The sequence below is a fragment of the Motacilla alba genome, chromosome 6 (genome assembly GCF_015832195.1).
Source record: "Motacilla alba alba isolate MOTALB_02 chromosome 6, Motacilla_alba_V1.0_pri, whole genome shotgun sequence".
Classification (NCBI taxonomy): Eukaryota; Metazoa; Chordata; class Aves; order Passeriformes; family Motacillidae; genus Motacilla; species Motacilla alba.
In genome coordinates, this window is record NC_052021.1 from 24,251,534 (window position 1) to 24,278,122 (window position 26,589).

General features: G+C 35.8%; 1 protein-coding gene across 3 annotated transcripts in view; it reads left to right on the top strand.

The window, feature by feature from the left end:
* The window catches only part of SLK (STE20 like kinase), a 48,968-nt gene that overhangs the window by 3,163 nt on the left and 19,216 nt on the right, over positions 1–26,589 (top strand). For all 3 annotated transcript variants that reach the window (XM_038139983.1, XM_038139984.1, XM_038139985.1), the window contains exons 2-8: positions 17,407–17,571; positions 19,884–19,932; positions 20,339–20,488; positions 23,035–23,107; positions 23,316–23,510; positions 24,178–24,259; positions 25,239–25,367. In XM_038139983.1, coding sequence (XP_037995911.1) covers positions 17,407–17,571; positions 19,884–19,932; positions 20,339–20,488; positions 23,035–23,107; positions 23,316–23,510; positions 24,178–24,259; positions 25,239–25,367 — 843 coding nt within the window. The remainder of the gene's footprint in view (positions 1–17,406; positions 17,572–19,883; positions 19,933–20,338; positions 20,489–23,034; positions 23,108–23,315; positions 23,511–24,177; positions 24,260–25,238; positions 25,368–26,589) is intronic.

The window sequence follows — 26,589 nt, forward strand, 5'->3', positions numbered from 1 at the left end:
TACTTCAGAGTCAGGTGATGGCCCTTGAAGAGAATTTTGAGTTTCCTGATGATAGAATTTTTTTCCAATCTCTTTTATCTGCTTTCCATGGATTATTTAGAATTACTGAGTGGACTGCTAGAGTTCTGATAGACACTGGAGGCTGATTTCAACTTTGAAATTTGGCAGTCAGACACAAAAAACTCCTAAAACAAAAGAGGGACAGTTTGAAACTGCTCTTGATTTGATTAGGTTAAGTGTCCTGAAAAAAAACATGGGCTCCTATTGTAATTATATCCAGTTTGCTTTAGAAAGTAGTTACATTATTAAATCTTGTTGCTGTATTGTATGTTCTAGTACCCTTTTGTGTTAAATCGCAGTTCTGTGCACATTGTAAACATCGCTTCAAGGTAGATCAGTGTGTTCATGCCTTTCATCAGCTTTATTTTCTGAATTCCCAGAAGTAAATGTTCAGATGGTGTGAAAACAGACCTTTCAAATGCCTGATGTGATGTGTGGCTCTTTCTTGCTGCAGATACCTGCATTTTCATTAATGATGTTTATTTAACTCAGTTAACCTTTTGAAATAAATAAAGTCTTGGCCTATATTTCAGTAAAATTTGCCAGCCTCTTTTGGCAGTAAGAACATTGTACACTCACATACAAGATTTACATCGCAGAAAGGCATTTTCATAGTGTCTAGTTGTTGTCATCTCTGAGCCCTTTACTAGAGGATACTCCTCCAAGAAATTAATGTACTTTTGGCCATGATTATGATTTTTATGGGTACCATCTGCACAAATGTACTAATTTTAAGTCTTCTGCGGGAACAGATTCTATAGAGGTAAAACATATGTGGCACTATACAATATAAGACAGAGTATCTCTATATGGTATGTGTATATAGAGATAGTATATAGTATAGATATTTTAAGTATTATTAGGGAATCCTTTGAATTTGTCTGCTTAGAATTTCATTCAGTGTTCTTTGTTTGAACGGGAATGTTCTGCCCCTTTATAATATCTCATTCATTACACTAAATCTAAAATGTTTGAGGCATTGTGTATACAAAATTTTCATAGGAGTTCAGAAAATAAAATGAAAACTTCATATGAAGTTACTAGCACAAGTTTTCCAGCTCTGAGCAATTAACTGGTGCTTGGTTTAAAAAAAATCTGTTTTTTCATTAGGTTCAGAGAAGAAATTTTGTGCAAGCTGATAACTCTAATCATGAACAGCATTACCCAATTGCATTATCATCTGAAAATTATGACTTCATTAAGTGTTCCTATTTACTTTTATTGGCAGTAGTGGCCAGTACCAGCTCATCTCTGGCTGGTCATAGTGGACTTTTGACAACAGTGTTTCTTCAAGTCAAATAATCCAATGGTGTTAAGTTTTTATATCTGTATTTGAAACAATCTTATCCAAATTGCACCTATATGACATTCAGGACAGCCTGGTTTTGGCTTAATGTCTTTTACAGCAGGTAGAAACAAACAGAATTTTTAAGCAGTGATTTAATAAAACTGAACCAATTATATCATTTAATGATTGTGTTCTTAATTCCTTTTAATATTTAAATATGAGCTGACTGCTGGTAGCTGCTTAGAAGTACTTTTTTGTGTACCACTAACATAATAACTTACTTTCTAATCCTAGAAAATGCATTAATTAGTCTGACCTATAAACAAATTAAGGACAGAGCAAGGAGAATTCATACTTTCTAATTTTTTTGGTCTTACAGCACATTGTTCTAAATTCCTGCATTTGGATATTTCAACTTGAAGTTATCCAGATGATAGTAATGGGTCATGCTGCTTCCTAGGGTGGATATCTTTTACGTCTGTAACCTAGGAATCCCAGGAACAGATTTTGACCACTTACTTAATATCTTGAAGCACTGATAGGCTTTGTTTTTTCTACTCTTTATTTTTTTACTGATGTGGTGTCATTAGTTCCACTAATTCTTTAGAAGAATTTGGTAGAACTGTTGAAACTTTGCCGACATTCCTTTTTGAATTATATAGTTCCCTGTGGAAGGATGTTGCTTGAGTTTGTCTGAAGTCCTACGTGTTTGGTGCTAGTTGGAAGATAAAGTGATATTTGAAAGTTTCCAGTCAAACACGGTGTTTCACAGACAGGTTTCATGTCACTCTCCTATGAGCCCAGACCTGGAAAGAAATAGCAGGTGAAAATGTTCTAAATTGAAGTTCAATACAGAAGAATGAATTGGTGGTACAGAACTCTTGGCAGTTTTGATTAAAATTGTTTGCTGTACCAAATATGTTTTCTTCTAATTTATTCATAATTGACTGTATAAGTTGACCTCTCATTCAACTGGAGCAGTAGAATGGTGCAGTTGCCCTCAGGAGATCTGAATTAATAATATTCTCTAAAGTGCTGTTTTGCTTTGTTTAGCCATTGAGGCATTAGCTGATAGAGGAGATATGAGAGTTGATTTACTCTCAAGAGAGTAATGTATAAGGTGCCAATATGACATTTGAAATATTTAGTCTAAGTACCACTAAACTTTACTCAAAGCTTGCTATGGACAGTAATCTCTGTAAAAGTAGCCTGAGTCCTGTGAGGCTGCTGTTAATGATGCAAAAAGATGCATGACAGTTCATAGAAGGCAAGTGATTGTAATCTTGCTGATCAGCTTGGTGACTTGCCCTACAGTGTTATCTTTATTTTCACACTATTGCAGTTTCAACCTGATTAGAAGATACCAGATAAGGAAAAGGCAGTATCGCTGTTTTAAACTCTGGGAAATCTGTCAATGGGAAAGCTTTACAGAGTTCTTTACACCTATTGTCACTCCAGTAAGTTTTCTGAGGAAATGGTACTTCTGGAAAGTCATCTGTAAATTGTGGACTGAGATAACTTTCTTGACTGAAATGGCCACTTGTTGCTTACTTTTCCTTTTTGGCGGTAGCAAGGAAATATTCAAAAGGAGCAGAGCACTGTATCTCGCTTTTTGGACATATTTGCATCACTTGGCTTGAAATCAGCATCACAATACTTAACTTATGAGTAATGTATTGTCTGTCTGTTGCACTTGGAACTAAAACTGCAGACAATTTGTGGAGGATAATTATAGAATGCTTATGATCAGTTCTTGGTAAGGTAGTCATCTTTTCCAAGGTGTGAGCATAGTTATATAAACTGTTTAAAACTCTAAGTCAATAGGAGCTCATTATTTGATTTTATTCGTGTTTATTAAGTTCCCTTTTGTTTTTTTCATGTCATCTGATATATCACATTTCTTAGCTAGCTGTTTGTGTAACTGTTTGGACTGTGGTTTCTTGTCTGGGAAGTAAAATTCAGATTTCAAAGCTAAATGTGACTGTTTCAAGCCAAATAGATTGTAGAAAGAAGCTTCTTTAAGCTGTTCTGACTTAGTGCAATAATTCTTATATCTTAAGTCACATGCAGTCCTTTTAACTAAATAATTCTGCTCTGGATGTTGAGGGGGGGTTTGTTGATTTTTGGGGTTCGTTAACAGTTTAATAGAGAATGTGGTCAAACCTTTAATCATTGGTAGGGTCCTCCAGAGCTTCAAGCCTTCAAGTAGTAACACACGTGTTACAGTGTTACAGAGCAATAGTTGAAAGGTGTCTGTTGGTAATGACTTGATTTATAGTTTTGGAAACCCTGTAAAGAATATTTTAGAAATAATTTGTTGGGTTTATATTTGCAAATATCCCAATCCCCAGTCTGAGATTTCTTTTTATTTGAGTTTGTCATTGTTTAAATGGAACACACTTACGAATTCCATGTTTCGTGGGCCATGACCCACATTTTGAGAATCTCCTAAGATTGTAAACATCATTTTCCTTCAATAACAGTCTGTGTTCAAGAGGAGTCTGTAATTAAACTCTCTGATTTGAGATTTTAAACACATTCCTTGAGACCCTGGTGGCTGATGTGTCATTTATAAATACTTTTTCAGTCTTTGCTTCTTTGTGCTTCCCCAATAACCTTTAATTATATTCAGATTATACACGGAGTTGACAAATCCATAGTGTCTCACCTCTTTTGCCTATTGTCTTACTTTACAGTAGCTGCCAAATTAGTCAACTACAATGCTTGTGCTATCTTTTCTTTTGATACTGTTTGGATTGTTCCAGTTTTCTATGTTTAGTGATGGAAAAGCCATGAATTTTCAGTTAGAAAACAAAGCAGATGGAATTAATAGCACAGAAAGCAGATTGATGTAATAGTACAGAGTAAAAGAAGTGATGTTTTCTGATTTTTCTCCAAAACCATATAAAATACCCCCTCTAGTTCATATTTAATGACTTTATAACATGATTACAGTATGGAATGCTTGAAAGAAATTTTAAGTCTCAGATATATCTCAAATGTGTCAAGTGGAAATACAGTTTCTCCACTCACAAATGGGAAGGAATTTTTATTAGAGAGAAAGAAGACCCAGTATTTGAGGAATATCTTTGAAGGATGTCAGGCAATAAAAATTGTCTAATATTCAATAAAAGCTAGTAGGCTACCTCAAACCACTTTGTAAGGTATTCATACTTCAACAGAAAATGAAGGCTTTTCTGGAAATTTTAATTTCTACTGACATTTCAGATTTTCTGTTGAATATGCTCTGCATTCATGACACAAACCAACTGAAGTATATGCAGCAGAAGATTTACCTGAAGCAAAAAAAAAAAAAAAAAAAAAAAAAAAGATAATGTAAGGTTCTTTTAATATTTAATTCACCTGCTTAAACTACTATACTTGATTTTAGGAGGATATGGTATTTCTTGAAGGAGTTTTCAATGTATGTAAATGCAAGTTAAAATATTAAAGTTTTAGATTTGTCCCTGATGGTGTTGTTGTTTGCTTGTTTTTTTTTTTTTAACTATTTTGGATTAAGATTGGATTTTTTCAGTATTCTGTGGGATTGCCTGTGTGTATATAGAGAGGTTAATGTAAGGCAGCTAAGCATGAATTGTAAATTGGAAGCTGAGTGAGACACAAAGTATTTCCCCTCTGTTTTGCATGTTTGTATTTTTTAGCCATTTTCTAATTAGGTGATTGCCTATAGCCTAGAGCAAGAAATTGCTCAAACTTAGACTCATGCTTGAATCAAGCTCCACACCAAATGTAGCTTTAAGAATTTTCTGACTACCTAAGGCATGCTATTCTATGATATGATTTTCAAATTTTACTTGACTTTCTGTGGACAAGAACATGAAGAAGTGAAAAGTTAAGACCATACTGCAATAGTCAAATCAATTTACTGATTAGTGTTTAAAATTTGCTAAATCTCTTGTTACTACAGAGGACTGACTGTTACCTTCAAGTGTCCATCCTGAAAATTTGTCTGTTTCAGAAAATTTGAAAATTAAGAATGCCATTGTGAATAAACCAGCTTTATTGTTTTCAGGATGACTTTTTTTCTGAAGTTGCAATAATGCAGTTATTTAAAGGGAATTGGTGAACAGAAAGTCAAGTTTTTTGTGGGGGAACCATTACCCCAGAACTGAAATTGTGCCTTACATCACAACTGGTTTACTTGTTACATGGTAGCAATGGTGAATCCCCATCCGAAGGCAGAATTGGGTTTTAATCCATCTAATTTAGTAATAAGTTGGGAGAAGACTGTCCCTTTGCTTTCTTCATATCTCCTTGAATGGCCTCTTAGACTTCCTTGTTTAAGGAGGACTTTAAGGAACTGGGTTTTGTCTCTAGAAATATTGAGTCATAGCTGTGATTCAGAAAGTGTTCTGAGGAAAGTTACTGTAACTTTGTCAGTGTTAGTGTAATAACTTGGCAAGACTTTTTATACAGGATTTTATTCTTTCTTTATCTCCTATGTAATGGTTCTCCTGAAACAGATTTATGCTGTAAAAACAAAGGTTTTCTCTAACACATCTACACAGTTCATTGTAGAAGAAAACTTTTAAATTGTATTTCTAAATAGTATTTTACCAGGAAAAGAGTTAATACCTTTGTAATCAAAAGGCAGTAAAACAATAACAGAAAAATGTTAATTGAGTGCCTCAGCAGAAATTAAAATGTTGCAGTTAACCCTCATCTCCTTCAAAACCATTGTCTCAATCAGGATTTATTCAATTCATTTGCTGCCTTTTTTATTTTGTAAAGTTCAGTCATGTTCCTGCCCCACCTTCAGCTTTTCCTGCTTGAGGCCCAACCTTTTTATTCTGCTTACTATAAGACAACTACTTGACCGTTTAATAAGTTTGATTGCCCTTCTCAGTCTCTTACTTTCTTACCTTCTGTGGATGCCACAATCAGTTCACCATTTAGGCAAACATTCTCTGGTTTTTATTGCTGGATAGCCAAGGGTTGGAAGCTCAGGTCTGTGCAGCTGCAGCACACTGTGAGCTGTGCTCATCGTGGGGCAATATAGTCAGAATAGTTTGAACAGGAATTATCCCCAAAACAAACTCAAAGCATCCCAGTAATGTGGAGAAATGGATGCTCTCAGAGTTAAGCCAAGCTTTTTTAGTCTTTCACTCTTTCCAACTAGTTTTTGCTATTAGTGGAGATGTACTAACCAAGTTTAAAAGTAACCTGTCTGCTATTTTTCATCTCTCTGGGAAGGAAAGTGTGAAAGCTTAAAAATCACCATTTAAACAATGCTGACAAGTGTTTCCTGTTGACAGGGGAATAGCTGGGGTACCTGACAATGTCTCCTTTGCTCTTGGCTGTAGCTCGAATTTCAGACTCTCTCTTGGTAGCAGCTATAGGTGTTCTGGTCAGCTTAAGAACCCAGTAAGCCGGAGGTTGGTTTTTGTGTTGCATTTGAATAAAAACAAACAAAAAACCCACACACTGGCCTTAGCACTTAAATGTGAAATATAAAAAGGAGCTCATGTAGAGGCTTGTTTTCCTCTACTATTTGTGGAGTTTGTTTCAGTGTTTATTGATGCTGTTGTAAATTTGTGGCCTTTAGCGGCCTGACATGGGACCTCACTTTTAGCCAGTGCAATATAAAGAAGATTATTGTGAATCCTCAAAAAGCACCAAAACGGTGTAGAACTGTGATATTTACTAAGTGAAACAATCAACAACACATTGCTGTCCAAAGCAGTGCATTTTAGTAAGTCCAGGAGTGACACTGAAGTGATGAGTGTCAAGGTCTTACCGCGACTTGTTTCCGCAACAGTTTCTGGCGGCGCAGGTCGGTGCAGGCAGGGTTCTGGCAGGGTACTGTCCTTCCCACATCCTTCCTTGTGACAGGCCTGGTGCTTGCCAACCCCGTGCTGATCTGCTTCAGGAACTAAGCCACGCAAAAGCTGATTGTCCATGTAATCTTCTTGGCTGCCCAGACCAGCTCACGAGAGGGCCAGACAAGTGATGCTGCCAATGGAAGGGAAAATTGACAGCACAGTGTCAGTGTTGGCTTCAGTAGCTGTCAAAGAGTTGCATATTTATATTCTGGAGTTGTTAAGGTATGGCAGATGAATGCTTTTTGTCAGGACAAAAATAAAAATAGATTTGTTGTAGGAGCCATTTACCGTTAGCAACTACTAATAAAAAGGTACTTATGGGAAATGCTGGTGATGTTTTTATCAGCCAGTTTTGCCCCTCAGCACCACTGATATCCATGCTAGGTGCATTTTGTTATTTAGGCATGTCTTTAACTGCAAATTGACTGTAAGCCTATGATCCCAGTTTTAGTTAAGGTGGTGATTCTCTTTTCCACTTTAGGTATGCTCACTAACTGCTAGAAAAGATTGGAAATTTTCTAAGACTTCTTATTTGGCACTAAATCTAGCTCGTATGAGGAAAGTACAAAAACTGAATTGAGTTTCAGAGTGAGTAAGGTGTTCTGGAGCAAGAAGTGGCTTTGATAATTTTCCAAAGGGAATGGAATTCTTCATTCCCTCTCACTGTACAAATATGCAACAAAAGACAGTCCTCTGCTTCAAAAAGCTTTCAGCCTAATAATAAATTTTTAAAAAACATTAGAGAGAGAGGGAGAAGAAGAATAAAGAAATTAAATAATTTTCCCTTAACAAGACCTCCTCGTAAGAGCTGTGCAACATCACTTCTTGAGGACACAGACAAAATAAAGCTCCCATAATTCCATGATAAATAACATTGCTACACTGTTATGAGGCAAGAACAATGCTTCCTTCTGAACATCTCCTGTGCTTAACTGTTGATTGTTACCGTGACTCTCAACAGGTCTGCCAGAGGAAGAACAATGTTTCAATGTTACATGAAAACCTTATATTGATAAATGTTTGTTAGTTACGAATGTCTGAGTAAAGCAGTAGGTTTTCCTCTGCATATTTTGTACATTGAGCTTTTCAAAGACTTGAAGAATTTGGTCTTGATTTGTTTATCTGGATTTTTTAAAAAATAATTTTATCAAGGTATGCAATTATTCCCATGGCCATTATCATGGTGTTTATCAGTAGCATTCTAGGTAAATTCTGAACAAATTACACTAATCAGTAAAATGTCAAACAGAAAGTGCATAAAACATGAGAATTTTAAAAATATCATCCGTAGCATGCTTCTAAATTAAAATTTCCTTTGAGAATTGCTGATAAGTAATAGGATTTGCATTCATATAGTTTTTCAGAGTAGTCAATTTTCATAATTCATTAGTTGTTTAAATTCAACAATTAAAAAAACCCCAACAAACCAAACAGTTAATCTGCAAGGCAGCATCAGAAAGCAGCATATACCACTACTGTGTTGAATATGAATGAAGTTCATTTACAGAACCCAGGGTGCTATTTCTGTGGTACTTGAATAGCCAGTTGTCCAGGAATACCAAATGTTTCTTGAGAAGGCTCTTTCTCATCTCTTGGGATATTGTACTTGCAGCACAAAGGTAGCCAGCTCATCAAACTGTGTGAGGCGCCTTTTGAAATTTTATTTTGTGCTTGTGAGGTGCTGTGTAACTTTAGGGTCAGGATTTATAGCACAAGAGAAACTACTGGCAATTCATAGACTGTACTAGCATTAAATAGCATATACCAGCAGAGTGAATTTTATAATTAATAAAGTTTATTATGGTAGGACTGACTTGAAAATAACTTGTTTACATTACAGAGTGCTGAATGACACTGGCTTAACTGTTGATTTCTTTGTTGTTGCTGCTGTCTTTGCAGTTGGTTTCTGTTAGATTGCCTTAGAAATGTGTATGTGAATGACTCCCTGCTAGAATTCTAAATTTTATTTAAAAAAATATTAATACTATAAATAGAATATGAATTACTTCCTGTAATGATTTTACTTAAAAGTGAGGGATAATGATGTACAGCATTTTTAGTTTAAAACTTTGTAAAGCTACTTCTTTCTTTTACTCCGTCACAAATAGAGGAAGTTTCATTTTAACAGACTAGTGTTTGCATGAAGCAACAGAATATATGCTTTGATAGTTTTGCAAGAGCTGTTGCCAGTTTCAGTGTGGTATTTATGTATTGTCTCATTTCCTTTCCCTCTGCTACAACTGTATCTCTTTGTAAAGCTCTGAATCTTAAACTGCCTATATAGTTTATATTTTTCCCTTAAAACATATTAAATATTCTGCATTTGTTGTTGTTCATTTTAGGAGGACAAAGAATGAAAAGGGGTGATGATGCTTCATTCATCTTCTTTAATTTAATCTTTCCCCTCTGGCTATTTAGCTGTGCTTATTGTGAAATTTGAATATGGCTCACATTGCAGTATCAAATTATACAGAACCTTTTCTCAAATGGGCTGTATATTTGAGCTAGTAAAATGTTTACACCTTAAATGACAGTTAAGTTACATCTGTTACAGGTCATCATTTTCTGCAATAAATGCCTAAAATAAATTGTCTTAGTGCTGGTCTTTTAATGCCTTCCTTCTGCTATATGAAACATAGAGTTTTTAATAATATTCTTTATTTTTTTGACAGCAAGTTTTTTTAACTTAATGACTATGCCACATTGCATTTCTATGACTATGTAGTTCCCCTAGTAACATGTCAGAAGGCATTTGTTGAAGGGTTCTTAAAGCCCAAAGAAATTGTCATTTTTCTTTCTTTATTATTTTGTTGACTTGTTGATATCCAGTTGGGAAGGACAGAATTTTCCATGCTCAAGTCAGATGCACTGTTTTTTTCTTGTTTTGTCATAATGAATGGCTGTGCTGGGTCAGCAAACAGCTGTAGCCATCTTGCATCTGATCTGGCTAAAAAGCTCTGGGCAAAGCAGATCCCAGTTTTGTTTTGTAATTTAACTCTGAGGAACTGTGGGTTGACTGAGCCACTCTATTTAAAAAAAAAAAGGACAAAAAAAGAAAAAAGGAGTGTACTAGATCTATACTTGTACATCTGTGGATGTACACTAGTCTGCAAAGTGTGAGTAAACAAAATGATTTGGTGCTACATGGAGCCAAAAGACTCCGAGGTGTCTGTGTCTGTAGAAGGCTCCAGTGAGCTTTAGCTGCTCCAAATGTCTCCTTGGAAAAGGGGTTAGCAGGAGGAATGCTGGCTCTGAGCTCTAGTGAACTAAAGCTTGTTACAGATGTTAGTGATTAGAAACAAGATTATAGCAAAAACTTCCCAGATGAAGGACTTGGAGGTTTTTTAAGTCCTATGTTCAGACAAATCATAAAATTATCAAAAGCAAATCATAAAATTCTCAACCTGGCAATGGGATAATTTTCTGATAAAACCACAGTCTGTACACAGCTTCAACTTTGACTTGTTGTTTGTCTTAATTGTAGGGAACAGTTAAAGTTAGTAATTATGGTTTGATTAAAAATTATTTCTTGATAACATTGTTTCTTGGAAGCATTCCTAACTATATCATTTGGAATAAAGGTGTATTTATTATTGGAATAGACTGAATTTCAAGCTGTAGTAACTAAAATAAATTGGTAAGCATTTTGTTGTTTTTTTTTCCTAATGACACAAAACCAAATAAATAACTGTAGGATGTTTGTACTCCAAGATGAAGATCCACTATGTTACTGTCTTTCTGGGAGGTTTTGAGTTAGTTTGGGACTGACATTGCTGCTGAATAAAACTGAGAACCTCTGCCAGCAACTGTTAGTGTCCTCTGCAGGGGAAAGATACTGGCAAAGCAGCTTAGCACTGTGGGGATAAATCTCAATTTGTCACACCTCCCTCTTCTCAAATTTAGGACTTGATTGTAATGCAGTATTGTGTGTTTTAATGCTACTTTAGCAAGTAGGATGTACAGTTATTATAACTGAATTTAGGGAGAAAATACCACTCCTTTGCACATACACCTCTGATACCACCTAATGCTTTAGTTACAAATGCTTTCCCAGTACTATCAGCTGGTTTTCCCTGTTGCTCTTATGAAAGCTATCATGCAGCAAGAGAAGGGAAAATAAGATGTGTTATTATATAACACCATAGCTGGCTTTTTCTTGCCAGTATTTAGCAATTTTTTCTTATATTTTACTCTGTGTTTTAAATGTATTTGCTTAAGTAAGAATTATGCTGAAATCTGATATCTTCTGTTAAGTTTACTGTAAACGATTTTTTCAGTTCTTTTGCACATATTTGCCAGTTCAGCTCATATGCTTTTCAAAGGTGAACATGAGTATTCCTTCTCATTTCAGTGGCACGAAGCATGTGCAATCAGGATGGGAACTCTACTTAGCTAGTACACAAAATACCACAGAATTAATGACAATACTTAGTGGGAAACATGAGGTTAAACATGAAAATTATATTTCATACCACTCCCAAAAATAACTTGTGGAATCCTCACAAACCAACTGTGGAGGAAGCAGAAGAACCACAGTAAGTACGAAGTACAAGGATAATGTTAAAAGAGTGAAGTTGTCATGGAAACAGCTCCCAAACGTAGCCACAAAGGCAGCACCAGACCACAGGATCATAAAGATGCTTCAGCAGTTGGGGTTGAACCCTGGCCTCCGCTTTTGTAGGAGTAGCATTTGCTTGTAGGAAATAGAGGCACTTTTATCTGTATTTCTATTTCAGGGTTGTTGGGTTTTGTTTTTGTTTTTGGGGTTTTTGTTTGTTTGTTTTTGGTTTTGGGTTGGTTTTTTTCCAGCATTAAACAGGGAAACTGAATTTAAGTTCTTTTTAAGTAGAAGAAACTGTATAGTAGGGTAGCTGTGATACATTTTGTGGGCTGGGAAAATGTTTGGTTGGTCATCTTCTTTGGGAGACACTTTCTTTCATTATATTTTGAATAAATTTTCTGTATCTGTCATTTCAACAAGTTTCAGCAGGTATAACTGAAGTTAGCTGGTTTTTAATTCCTTGGGCCAACCATATCTATAATTAAACAAAAAATTGAAATTATCTCCCTTTTAAAAATTTATTATTACTGCATTTTCAAACATTGTGCAGTGAAGATTCTTGCAAAAACCAACTTCTTTGAAATGACTGACTCATCTTAATTTCCAGAAATCTGTGGAGGTTGCTGTCTTCTTCATTGGCTGAACTTGTGGTTTATTGTTAAAATTGTGGTTTGATATTGCAAGAGTAGCTATTTGCTCTTGAATTCAAACTGATACTTTTAATTACATTTTAAAACATTGAGTTAAATTAATTCTTCCTTTTATCTGAGGTAAACTTTTTTTCTAAAATTCACTGATGAAGAACACATTTCTATGTTTTTGAAAAGAAGTTTGAACCCTTGATACTGGTCAGTCATGCAGGATTTTTTAGTTTCAAAATGAACAGGACATTGTTAAATATGTTATAGGAAACTTTGACAAAAAAAGTCCACTGTAGTTGTTTCAGTAGGCCACACTACTTCTTATATTTTTATTTGATAGAGCTGCTAAAATTTAAAAAGAGAGCAATTTTTTTTCCTTAATTCATATGTTCTAAGAAAGATTGAAATCTCTGCGGTAGCTCAGAGAAACAGCTCCTGCCTTTGAGTTGTACAAGGCCAGCCTTTCAGTACTGATTACCCAGGCACCGTCAGAAAATGTACGTAGAGCTAGATCTGACAGTCCCAATTTTACACAAAAGTGGAGCTTTTTATGTGGGAAAAACATCTTTTGCTGAATAGGGATGTGTGTATTTTCCCCCTTTTGACAACTTTGATGATCCATGATTATGACTATATGGTTTTGTTGAGAAGAATGAGTCAGAAAGGAAAAGCTTCTTAATTGATTTGTTTTGCTGCCTTCAAAACATGCAGTGGGGTTATGTAACATCTCACAAGAGATCAGGCATCAGGAGGAATGGTGATGAACAATTTTCTGTCTCGTATCTCAGCTTTGTTCCTGGCTGGCTGAACAAGAGGTGAAGGATGTACTTAACTTTTTGTCAGTTGTAAATATTGTTTCATTTTTGAAGCTGCATTGCAGAGGAGATGCACAGCTGGGAAGGAAGCGTTTGCTGGTGATCCGAAACTGAAACAGCTCCTCACAAGCAAGGCTGAAACTTCATATTGGTCATCAGAAGATGAAAGGCTATGTGTTATCTCTGAGCTGTAATCCTATTACTCTGGAGCAGTAGCTCTGCTCTCCCTGCTGTCCAGGGTTGGGAATATGCAACTTCTTGGCCTAGTGCCCGGACAGTAAACTACCGTTTAATATTCTGCTGTCAGTCTCTTCACAAAGCTTCTGCTCTAGAACTTACATTTAGTTATATGATACCATGCAAAAGTACAGCATTGTTAGGGAGGAGTCACTAATTTCACATTCTTGTAGGCCCTGGTTTTATGTGGAATGGTTATTCTTCTTTCTTGAGACGTTTCCAGATTTCTGCAACGCTTTTAAGCATTAGATGTACATTGCCATTCCAGTGTAAGGGATGTGGGTCCAGACATATTCATTTGCCAGTTGTAATTTTTAAGCTGATTTATTCTATACAAGCCTGCAATCCATCTTTTTCAAAGTATTTAACTTAGAATTAAGTGTGTTTTTCTGTGCATTGACAGCTTATGGGACTGTGCTATCCCTTGCAAGAGCCATGATATAATGTACAGCTGGTTAGTTCCTTGTGCATTCTCTCTCCTTAAGTTAAAATGTTTGCTGTAGTAACCTTCAATACATAATCCAAATAGGAGTTTTCTGAAAGGATTACAATATTTGCGTGTTGTTGCATGTAACAGTTAATAATATCCATGTCATCTTGCATTAGTCATGTCTTGAGGGAATGAGTTATTCCAATTTGATTTTCATCTATTATGTATGCATCTTTTGAAAAGATCAAATTTTGTTAATGAATCCTTCTACCCCATTCTTCCTTGTCTGCACATAACCGTTGAAAATGCCAGCTTGGATTTCATAGCATAGGATTGAGGTTTAAGTCACTTAATCCTAGATGCAGAATCAAATGTATTTAAGCAGAGCATTTGGAATAAATTGAATTAGTAGTTGAGAGCTAAAATACAGGAAGAAACTGCTGGCCTACAGCTACTCAGGAGTTCTGCCTTTTCAAAATACGTCCTGTAACATAAATGGCTGGTTGACTTTAAATGTTGGTGTACCCAAATGCAGAATTTCCATGTGGAAATCAGGACTCATTCTACACAATCATTTTTGCTCTGGCTCTGACCTTTGGAGAACGTTTTGTGGAAGAAGAAAGACTTCAGCCAAAGTTTAGGAAAAACAAACATGCCCACATGAAGTTGCAAGTGCTTTTTGTTCCTCCTAATCCAAAGAGGGTTTTTTTCACTGTACAGTACAGTGATTCATAAATCTTGTGGATGAACAGTAAAATCCTTTTCTACACAGTTCAAAAGAGCACGTTGCTTATAGTAAGTCAAATAGATGGGTATTTTTCATAGAGTGCATTCTGGGGTGGAGACAACTAAAGCTTTATTCAAAAAGAACTTTAAAAGATAAAATTTTTTCAGGTGTAACTAGATGTATACTTAAAATGTTTCATCAGTCCTCAGAAATAGCCAGTGGAAATATGCTAATTCTAAAGCTTTTTTCTTTTATGAGCTGGAAAAAAAGTCTGGAGCTAGATCTCCAAAATTTTACTATTTTAAGTCGGAACAAAGGCAAACATTTGTTTTGTTTATAATTGTTAAGATGCTCATAAAGATAATCACACTGTCTCTATAATAATTCATGGTCTGTAATGAGATATTTTAATAGAGCTGCCACAAGGAGGAAATCATAGAAGCATATTCAAAGCATATTTCTAGTTACTTTAAGCAAAAGGATCTGGGAAAAATCAAAATACAAAGTGTTCTGTCAGTAGAAAAAAAACAATGTATGCTGTAAATGCAGCAAACTCCTGAGCATGTAATCATTCACACTAACTTAGCAATGCCTTTCTTGCTCAAAGGTGAAACTGAATCTGGAAGCAGTAACATCTGTTACCTGATGTAGATGGTTTTATTTAAACAGAATACTATTGCCATTATATAGTTTGTAAGCAAATTTATGTAAAAATTACTTTCAGCTTTATTTTTTTGAGTATCCATTAGGGTGCAGTGAAGTGTGTGGCCATGCATGCTTCAAAAAAGTACATTTACAGCTAAAATGTGAGTTCTTTAGAAAGGTGCTTTAAAAACCATTTTTCTGCACAAGTAAAGCCACCAAGTCCAATTCTGTTGTGGTCAGACATCTGTTTCACTTTTTGTGTTTAATTTACAGTGCAGCTCTAGAATAGGAAGGTTGGTCTTTCATTCTTGCTACAAAGCATGAAACCAAAACAAATGTTGTTTGTGTTACTAAGCAGACCTTTTCCTTTTTATTATTAGAATGTGTGTTGGAAACCTTCTCAGTAGTTGGTTTTCAAATGATGTTATACAGATTACTTATCTTTGTTGTTAAACATGGGAGGGCAAATATTGAGGTTGGGAAGATTTGGTTGTTTTTTATTTTGGAAAGAATATTGAGATAAAAAGAAATGTAATGGAAAACCTTTACCCTCAACATGAGATGAATCAGCTGGGACTAGGCTTTATAAGTGTGTTTTGCTGTTACTGCTGTTTTACTGAATGTTAATATAAATGTTTATCTTTAAATATTTTATTATCTTTTGCCACATTGAGAGAATTATTTATAGCTGTGCAAGTAATAATATTTAGACCTTCAGAATTATTCTTAAGAATTCTTACTTGCTGTCTAATACCAGCTTTTGTCTGATATTGGTATAAAGTCATTAGGTGATAAAGTTCAGGTTTTGGGGATTTTTGCTGTGTTCTGTGCTGGGATCATCCCAAATAGGTCTGGGGCCATGCACAATCCACACCAGCAGAGACAGGATGAACCACCTTGTGATGCTTCACATCAGAAGTTGGAATTTCCCTTGTAGGTTCTTGTCTGTTGCTGCTTTAGAGAGAGCCTGTGTCCCTCCTTGCATTTGATTTCATTTGAATGTCAGAAATTCAGTGGAGTAAATGTAGGACTTTGCTTCATGGTCTTCACGTTCAATGGGTGAAGTAGACTTCAGTCCTGAACTTGCTTTATTCAGAGGTAACCACTGGAAATGTCACTACTTGACAAAATAGTGGTTTTATGATGACTTGAGAAAAATACACTTGTTTAAAGCTTGCTGCAGCTTGGAATTGAGCATTCCTTCAAACATAACTTAAAAGAGAATTATTAGAGAGTGTATATATTTTTTTTTGTGATTAGGTTTCAGCAGTGTTCTTTTAATAAATATTATTTCCTATTGTCTGAAATGTTTTGTTATTTAAGTAAGTCACCCGACTTGTCTGTAGTTTCTTATGTTTGAAAAAAGCCAAAGAATATTTAAATGCACAGCAGAAATGCCCTTTCTTTTCCTTGGGTACCCAAAGTCCTGTTTTCCCTTTGCTTGTTTTAGTTGTTCTGCACGTGTCCCTATCACTGCAGCAGCAGCAGCAGGTCCCTGGTGTGTGGGTGAGGAGCAATGCAGGAGAGCTGGCAGCATTTGCAGTGCCCCACCTTCCATGCTCCCACCTGGGAGTCCTCCCAGGCTGCTGAAGCTCAGGGAGCAAAATGCCCAGACAGAGGAATGATGGCTTGGCAGCTCTTGAAGCTGGGAGCTCGCACACAGCCCCTGGCTGAAGAGGAGCTTCAGCTGGTTCCTGGGGAGGATCTGGTTCTCTGCCTGGCTTTGGGAGCAGCGGTGCTGCCACAACGTGGGGAGAATCAGAAGGGCAGAAACAGAGGGTACAGGCTCCTTGTACTCCTTGCCACGTGTTAATAGATGGTGTTTGAGGAGCAGCACAAAACTTCATCTTAGTAAGGCAGCAATTGTCCTGAGCTATTGATGATGGTTTAAAGGATGTGATGAGAATTAAGTATTTTTACATTCTTGTCTTTCATTGTTTCTTGGCCTTGAGAAAAGGCCTTATTAACCCCTTTTTCATACTAGATTTTATCTCCTTTTTAATATGCTGGGGTTTGCTTTTTGTAGAGCAGGAAACTGGAGGCAGGAAAATTGTACAGAAGTGTCAAGAGAGAGAGTTGCTTTATTTCTGGGTTTTTTTGCTGGTGCCAGTTTTCTGTATCTGTTCATGTATATGTTTGCTGTGACTTTTCTTTTGCAGGCTCAGAACAAAGAAACGAAAGTTCTGGCTGCTGCAAAGGTGATAGATACTAAATCAGAAGAAGAACTTGAAGATTACATGGTGGAGATTGATATTTTAGCATCCTGTGATCATGCTAATATTGTCAAGCTCCTAGATGCTTTCTACTATGAAAACAATCTGTGGGTAGGTATTTTTCCTTTTCTAAATGTTTTTTCTTATTTCAAAAGGTTATTGAAATTACACTTTTTTCTTTATCAAAATATTATTTGTCAGATTTCATCTGGGTTGTCACTGTTGGGATAACTACTGAGTTTCAAAACTAATTTGTAAATTGTGAGTATGACTTAAGAAATTGTCACTGCAGAATTGTGCTACCCTGAATCATTTGGTCAGAGGTTGGAATCTAAAATGTGGAAATTAACAGTTCATTTTGTGTATTGAGAGAGTTCTCAGCTGGTGCTTATTTGTTAACAGCAGGACTCAGATTTCAATTACATTAGCATGACTTTAAGTGAGATTCAGAATCCACACCTGAAAAATAAATAAAGTGCTGAAAAGGTTAGCCTGTGAAGTACATACTTTAGATGCCAGCAAGTTTATTGGCACTCCAAGTAAGGGCAGTTTACCAGGACTTGAACAGTAATTAATTTACTTAAACCCTGGGTATTTGTACCTTGACGTGCAGAGCGCGTACGTGGGACTACACGTCCCTGCTGTGCTTGATCCTGGGTGTTTGCTTGGATAGCTTTAGCTGTGACAAAACAGTTTGCACTTGTAGGTAATCCAGTGCAATATTTATAGCTGCTTTTGGAATGGTACAAAGAATATATGAGTTGAGGTTTTTTTTAAAGAGCTTATACTTCAAAAAGTTCCCTAAAACAAATATAAGATGATTTCCTGGGAGTCTTACAAATAAGCTTTACTCTTTGAACAAATGGTGGAAGTGTAATACCATGTTTCCTGATGCACATTTGTTTTGTTAAGCTCAAAACTTGGTGATCTCAGTGCAGAGTAAATTATTATATAAAACAGTGGAATAGTGGAAAAATTTCTATGCATAAAGGTCAGCATGGAAGCAAGTAGGCATAGAGGCACAATATGAAACTGAGTGGGTAGGCTTCACTGGCAGTATAAAGATAGAAGTAAACACTTTGAAAAGAAAAATTGGAGCTGCATAGTCACAGTGAAATGCAGGGGCTTGTGAGCCACAAGGCTAATGATGTGGTAAATACACAGAATTTACTGAGGGCAAAAAAGAGAAGAATGATAGTTGGACATTAAATACATGTTTGCTTTCCAAGATTAGAAACGTGATTTCTCTAGCAAAGAGACCTTTGTCAGACCAAACTACAAATTTTAGAGAAATAAATTCTTTATGTGCAATTTCCCACACTTACCTACTTGGCACACATAAGCATGTAAATGTAATAATGTTTACAGGATTTACAAAGAATTGCATTATATAATGTATTTGTGGGTACCACTGTTGTGGGGATTAATTGCAATAATAATTTGAAGTATATATGACATAAGTGGTGTATATACAAAGTGTTGTGGTACAAGGTATACTTTGAGGTTTCCTCTTTTATTGGCAATTATACACTGATTTTAGAATTACTTTACAGAAAAAGAAAGAAAGAAGATATAATTTCCAAGCATTTTGACTGTTGAAGTCAAGAAATACTTCTTAGCTCTCAATATTTAAAGTTCAAATTAAAGAAAAAAAACACATAAGGAAGAGTGGGGTAACAATCTTGGATGAGATTTCCTCTTTTTTGCTCTCCTCATTCTCTTTGTCTCTCCTCTTTCTCCTTTGTATATATTCTTTCTGTCCTTCATAGCAGCATAGTTTGTGCTCAAAAATAATTGCAGTATATTTTCGTTTCAAAAGGAAACTCAGAACTGGGGATGGACTTTTTCTGGTATTATTACATTCTGGGATAAAGGCCTTGAAGTATTGTAAACATGAATGAAAATAAAGGAAAATTAATGTAAATGTCTGAATTTAGTAATTTTATGTAGCTTTTCAGAGCATTTTTTCTGTATTTTCATCTTATCTGAAACAACATAGGAGATAACATCAGCTACTGGAAAATCATTTAGCTCTTGGACTTTTCAGTCAGAGAGATTATAATATAGGAGTAGAGCTTAATAACCGAGAAATGAGTTTGCAGGGATTATGTAAATCACATTACAAGGAGTAGGTTTAAGCTGACTGTGTCATTATGTTTTATAAGTTTTATTATGCTATTTTATAGTTGGATTAAAACTTTTGTCTGAGGGTCTCGAGGCATTTTTCAAATAATTTGTTGAGCAGCACAGCCCTACTTTTAGCTGGGTAACAGTACCAATATTTTGCAGGTTAGTAAAATAACTTGTTGAGGCCAAATAATATGAAACTCTGATCTCCCAATAATGCTCCCTTAATCAATTATTCAGTTCAGTGGAACTATTTAATTTCTAATCTCTGTATTCTTTTATTTATTTATATACAGATCCTGATTGAATTTTGTGCAGGAGGAGCAGTAGATGCAGTAATGTTGGGTAAATAAGTTATTTCAACTAATAATAATAATAATACCTTAAAGTGATAATATATCCTGTAAGACTTATTTCATATGTATATTGTTTTGATATGCAAATATTTATGTAAAAGATCTGGTTTTTAGCATCTCCATGTACCACACAAAAGAACCAGTCTCTAAATGATGTAGTTTTTTTCACAGTTTAGATAGGCAGGAATACATAATTCATAATGAGAAGGGGGTTGGGTTCAAGGAATAAAATCTTTACTGGAAGGAGCAAATATTCTAAGATAGAATTTTTTTCTGACATGTGATGCTTAGAATCTGTCAGATTAATTAGTTTCCCCATATATTCCTATAGGGTTTGCTATGAACATGTAACGTAAAATGCAAAAATGTTGTGATTATTTCTGTCTCTCTTGTAGAGCTTGAAAGGCCGTTAACAGAGCCACAGATCAAAGTGGTGTGCAGGCAGACACTGGAAGCACTGAACTACTTGCATGAGAATAAGATCATCCACAGAGATCTAAAAGCTGGCAATATTCTTTTCACATTAGATGGAGACATTAAATTAGGTAAGCATATTGCAAATAAAACTCTTTCCTGGAACTCGGCATGGTCTTTTAACTGTATTTTCCTTAAGCTGCAGTTCGTCAGGGTTCAATATTTACCTTCTGAAATGCCAATCTAACAATGAGAGGTTTTTCAGAAGCAAGTGGTTTGGTACTATCAAGGGAAAAAAACCCTAAAAAAGCCCAAAAAACTTGAGCAAATATCCTGACCATACCTTTCATAAATCTTTTATAATTCAAAATCAGCACAAAAAGTCATCATAGATCTTGCTGTTTCTTAGTATAAAGTTCCTGATTATACTTACCTTCACTGTGATAACATCAGAACTTCCCTTTGAAGTGGTTAGTTTGATAGGAACATTCCTCACCATCACCAAAAAGCAGTACCTTGTACTCGTCTCTTGCTTTGGGAGAGATGTAATAATCTCAATCACCCAGCTTAGTTTTTCCATTCCTTTTTCAATTGTTTGTTGCACTGAAATTAAGACAGAACAGTCTGGAACAAAATACAGCTTACTATTGTTGATTTCTAGGTTTTTTTAAAATCTAAGTTTAGGCAGTCATCCACATTTTTAGTCTGATGAGGATTCCTCCATGCAGAACTGACAAAGGGCTGCTGGTGGTGAATAGCATCCTTTCATTCAGCCAGGAAAGGGCAGGAATTATCTGGATCCACTTTGTTTCAGGGGAAAATGTGTATAAGCTGCCAGCCTTTACAGTGGCTCTACCCATGGCATAGTTCCATGACATCCCTGCCCACTCTCAGGTTTCAAACCCTTCCCTCTGCATGGGATCAGTGTGATCAGTGTGTATTTCCTTGGATGCACAGAGGGCAGAGGTAAGGAAAATCAGAATATTGCCACAGGGAACTGGGGCTCTAAATTTGCAGCCTTGATACAGACTTTCCTTTTAAATGTAACAAGATATGTCCAAATTCAGGAATGTATCTCCTGCCTAACTTGTATTGATCATATCTCAGCAAGGTACTGTGCAGCACCTTCTCTATTAGAAACTGAGAATATTTAAGAGCCTGCTTTGCTGTATTGATCAGTTCAGTGTGAGTGTGCTTTTCCATGGATCCCTTTAGTACAAGATTATTCCTTGCACACACAATCCTTGCATCTGGCTTTCTTCTAGCCTGCAGAGTACTTGTAACTTTACTGCTTTAAAGCTACTTTACTTGTAGCTTTTCTTTGGTGCCTGAACGTGTAGTGATGCACTTGGGGTCACTGATGTGTAAATGTAATAGAACCACTGTCTTAGTTTCTTGGCACTGCTGTAAAAAAAACCACAGATCATAGCAGGAGTCTCATGGTCAGAGGGAGTAATTTGTTTCAGTTCATCTCCTCACATGACCTGGCTTCTCCTCATACAGACTTGGAACTATTTTAAGATTTTGTCAGGCTTAGCTGGTACACAGCACCTTGCAGGCTGTCAAGAGACTACTTAACAGTTTAGACCACAGGAGATTTCTTCCACACGTGCATTTGGTGATGTGTTCAGGTTTGCTAATTAGGATTTCTACAAAAAGACTTGATGTAATTATGAAAAGTGTACAGCATCCTTTGAAGGAACATTTTACTCCTTATAAACTACTTGGATTTGGGTTCTGTTATACAAAGAAATGGGTAATTCCTTGTTTTACAGATGTATGAATGGCAAGTAAATTTCTTTTATTGCATTCTATTTTTTATATAGATATGAGTTTTATTATTTCAACACCTGTAGTCCCTCAAAATTTCAGTTTTTTTCCTTTGAACCAATAGATTTTAGTCCTGATTTTTTTTCACAGAGCAAAATTAGACTTCTCAAGTATTGAGCCCATCAAGTGATTTTGTACAGATTAAAGATGGCAACATATGGCTCTTTGTCCCTTTGCTCTAATCTCTAGATCTTCATTAACAAAATTATGTCTCTTATAAGCATATAACACTTATTTAAATGTCTTTTTTTAAGTGAGAGATGTACTGCTTTATAGATAACTAATTGCAAAGAGGTAAAGTTGTTTTTTTGGGTAGATATTTCATGAAAAGTACATATACAAGCTTTCAGGTATTTATTATAAAGTCAAAAATCATGTGGAAAGAAACCTGTAAGATGAAGAGGAAATGTAACTTTGTGAAAATTTGAGTTCTGAAATTAAAAATTGAATGATTTGTTTAATTAATGAGACAGTTGGTGCCATGTTTGATGAATACAGACTTCATAGGCTAAAGAAATTAATTTCTAATTAAAATAATTAAATGCACTTTTTCTTGCAGTGAATACGTATTTTGCTTCTGTCCCATACAGCCCAACAGCAGCATAATGGTTTGGGTTTTTTTTAAGAAATGTAAAATATGTTTTATTCAAGATCTTTCATTATAAATGCTATAAAACCTTGGCACTCAGCTATCAGAACACAAATATTTTTACCTCACTTTGAATTTTTAATACTGAAGAAGGTTTGCTCTGGAACATACACCATTTTAAAAGACAATTGTAAAGTAAAAAAAAAAATAGTATGTTTTCCACCACCCTATTAATAGTATTTTACTGTTTGCTTTAAGCGGATTTTGGAGTATCAGCTAAAAACACCAGAACAATACAAAGAAGAGACTCCTTTATTGGTACACCATATTGGTAAGTGCACTCTTCTGTTGACTTTTTTGTATGAACTAGTATCTTAATGTTACTTTTAAGTTGATATTACAAAATAAGAATCTGTGTAATTATACTGATGGTGGAATGTGCTTCTAGCAGTGCTTCAGTGAATGTCCATGTTTAGAACTGTTCTCAGAACAGATCAAAAAGCATTTTCTCATCTGGAACTTTGTTGCTTGCTTTGCAGGATGGCTCCAGAAGTAGTAATGTGTGAGACGTCCAAAGACAGACCATATGATTACAAGGCTGATATCTGGTCTCTTGGCATTACTTTAATAGAAATGGCTCAAATAGAGCCACCTCATCATGAACTGAATCCCATGCGAGTGCTGCTGAAAATTGCAAAGTCTGATCCGCCGACATTGGCACAGCCTTCCAAATGGTTTGTGTTTTATTGACAGCTTTCCCACCCCAGTGTAAGGCACTCCAAGTCATTTGTTTGCTAAATGTGATGAGCACAGCCCTGTTGAACTTTGTGCAGTAGCTTTATGCATTAAGGCAGGTCCATACAACCCCAATATATGTTTGTACATGTGTGTATACATATATATGTTTTCTGACATAATTTAAACTTTTTTTGGTCATAGTTCTGTATAGAAGCTTTTATACAGAAGTATTTTACAGGCTTTGCCTTAAAATGTATGTGATATAGCTTTTTTACAAATGTAGTAACAGATCTGAAGGCCATCTAACAAAGATAGGGTGAAAGGAAACTAAAGCATTTTATACTAAGAAAGTATTTTTAAAAGCCATTATCTATTTGGTCAATTTAATATCTTCACATTATTTAGTTACTGATATAGCAGATGAAGTGTATTAATAGTCCAGAGCAAAAAGGAAATTCTTCTCATAATGGACAAACCTTTTAAAGATTGTCTTTGTTCTGTTTTGGTCTTGGCATTCCTGTATTCCCTCTGTGTTTTCCTGAGTCAATAGCAGGACTTGGAGTTGCAGTGTAGATTCATGTGAACCTAAAGAGTATTTCAGTTTATATGCTAGTCTGATGTTAAGACAGAAGAACAACCACTGCCTGTTTGCTTGTTGTGTAGGTCATCAGATTTTAAAGATTTTCTGAAGAAATGTTTGGAAAAGAATGTAGATGCAAGGTGGAGTGCAAGTCAACTTCTACAGGTAGGAAGAGTTAATTGTTCAGAACTGTTGTTTAAAGGCAAGCATATTTGGTATTTTTTTAAAGAAGAGTGCTATTATAATAACTACTTAAATATTTTCAAATAAGGTATTTGTCCACAATCTCTTTTTAAAATTGATCCTTATTTGGTAAAATGTGGTCAGATGGTATTAAGCACAGATCAGGTGATTAGTTGAACATATTTTGCTGTAATATAACTAATTACTTTGTGTAAGTAACTATACTTTGATACTTACAATCGATGAAGGAGTTGTTTAGGTCTGTGGCCAGTTGCTGACAGGTGTTTTAAAAGCTTTAGTGCTCAGCCCTCCTCTGTAATGCTGTCAGTGCAGAACAGCTGAACAGGAATAGATGTGACCAGGTACATTTGATTGTGTTTAACGTCAGCACCCATTTGCTTTATCCACAATCCATCTGTCATATGCTGAATAGATTTAAGTAGCAGGGCCAAGCAGAGAAAGAAGATTCAGACTCTAGGAGAGGAACAGGTACCTGCTTGTTCCTAAAGAAAAAGGTAGAATTCTAGTTCATGTTAGGAAAAGTTGTTGTAAAGACAAAGCATATTGTTTTCTAGAAAGTATATTTTCTAGATAAAGCTTGTTAAGAAGTCATTTAACTGTGGAACTGAAATGAAACCTAATTCCAAGAAAAATAACCTTTTTAGAAATCTTTCTACTTCTATTCTTTGGATTATGAAAAAGGTCAGTATAAATGAATCATTTCTCTTTTTAACAAGTTTGTTAGACTACTTACATAGTATATTTGAATACAAATGTTTTGATTTTAAGACTTCTGCAGAAAAAACCACATTGGAACAGTTATGTTAATTGTGAATCTTCAAATGTGAGGCAAGCAAAGTAACACTTCTCTGAAGTTGTATTTCTTTTAGATTATGATTTTCCCACTGTATACTGTGAAGCCACCACTTAATATTGTGCTTATTTTTTTTGTTTTCACAAGCATCCATTTGTTACTGTTACTTCAAATAAACCAATAAGAGAATTGATTGCAGAAGCTAAGGCAGAAGTTACAGAAGAAGTTGAAGATGGTAAAGATGAGGATGAAGAAGAAGAAACAGAAAATTCTCTGGTCAGTTCAAAATTACTTTTTTTTAATATGGTGTGGCAAATTTCCCATGGAGAATTCCATTTCAGTTGTATTAGCCCAACTTTGACATCAAATCTTCTAGGAATAATGGCTGGGCAAACGTGTGTGTGTTTGTATTCCATATGTGTGTTTGTATTCCATAAGTGTTTAAAATATTAAGAAAAGTATTTGACTATTATGTTGTAAACTAAGTTTGTGATTTTACAGTGTGGCTATCAAAGAAAAGGAAAAATCACATATTTTATAATGAATGTAGTTCTAAAGATGCTTTAAGAATCTTAGAGCGTGAGTGTGGTTGCTCAGAGTGAAAACTGTGATGTCCAGGGAGGGGTGCAGGTTGCAGAGTGCCCAGGCTGTGTGCTCCCTGTGCCTCCCAGAGCTGCTGTTCCTGCACTGCTGCAGGAGCCAAGTGCTCGAGCACGTTCCTCCATTTCCCCCTCACCCATCTGCACGTTCCTCACGGCCCCTGGCCTTCTTACTGCCTTCCCAGTCCACCCCATGGGCTCCAAACATGATCCCCAGCAGCTCCCCTCCCGTGGGTGACCTGCTGAGCCATCCATCCAGGAGGGCTGGAGTGAAGCCCACCCTGGGACTCTGTAAAGTATCTCACAAGCAGCATTGCAGGAAAGTGTGAGGTAGAGCCCTTCACGTTATTTCCTTGGGGTTGTTTTAAACACTCCTGGGAGATCAACACTAAACTTCTTGAACAATTACACGAAGAAATATTTTAAATGCAATTTTGACTTAAAAGGAATTGTTCTTTATAAGCTTGGGAAATCCTTAAGGTAGAAAATGCACAATCAAACCTGTGCTTGCTGCAACAACTAACCTAGGATGTTCCCTATGGCAAATCAAAAGCCTGATCTGCAAATTACAGGGTTCTAGCAGTAGATACAGACAGACAGATATCACAATCACTTTGAAGAGTGAAAGGGCAATTGTGGTTAAAAATGATGCTTCATTACTATATTCTTTTGGATGTCTCTATGGAATCTGATAACATTTATTCATATTCTGGCAGCGGCAGTTTCTACAGTGAGGTAACTGTTTCTGTTCTAGTTCTGTGCTGCCACTTAATCAGATCTGCTGGAGGTTTTCACCATTTTAATGGGGTTTCAACATGATTAAAACCAGATGAAAAGTTGTCAGGCATTTTTAGCCAAGAACACTAAGTGAAGCAGAAGAAGGACTTAATACTGCATTT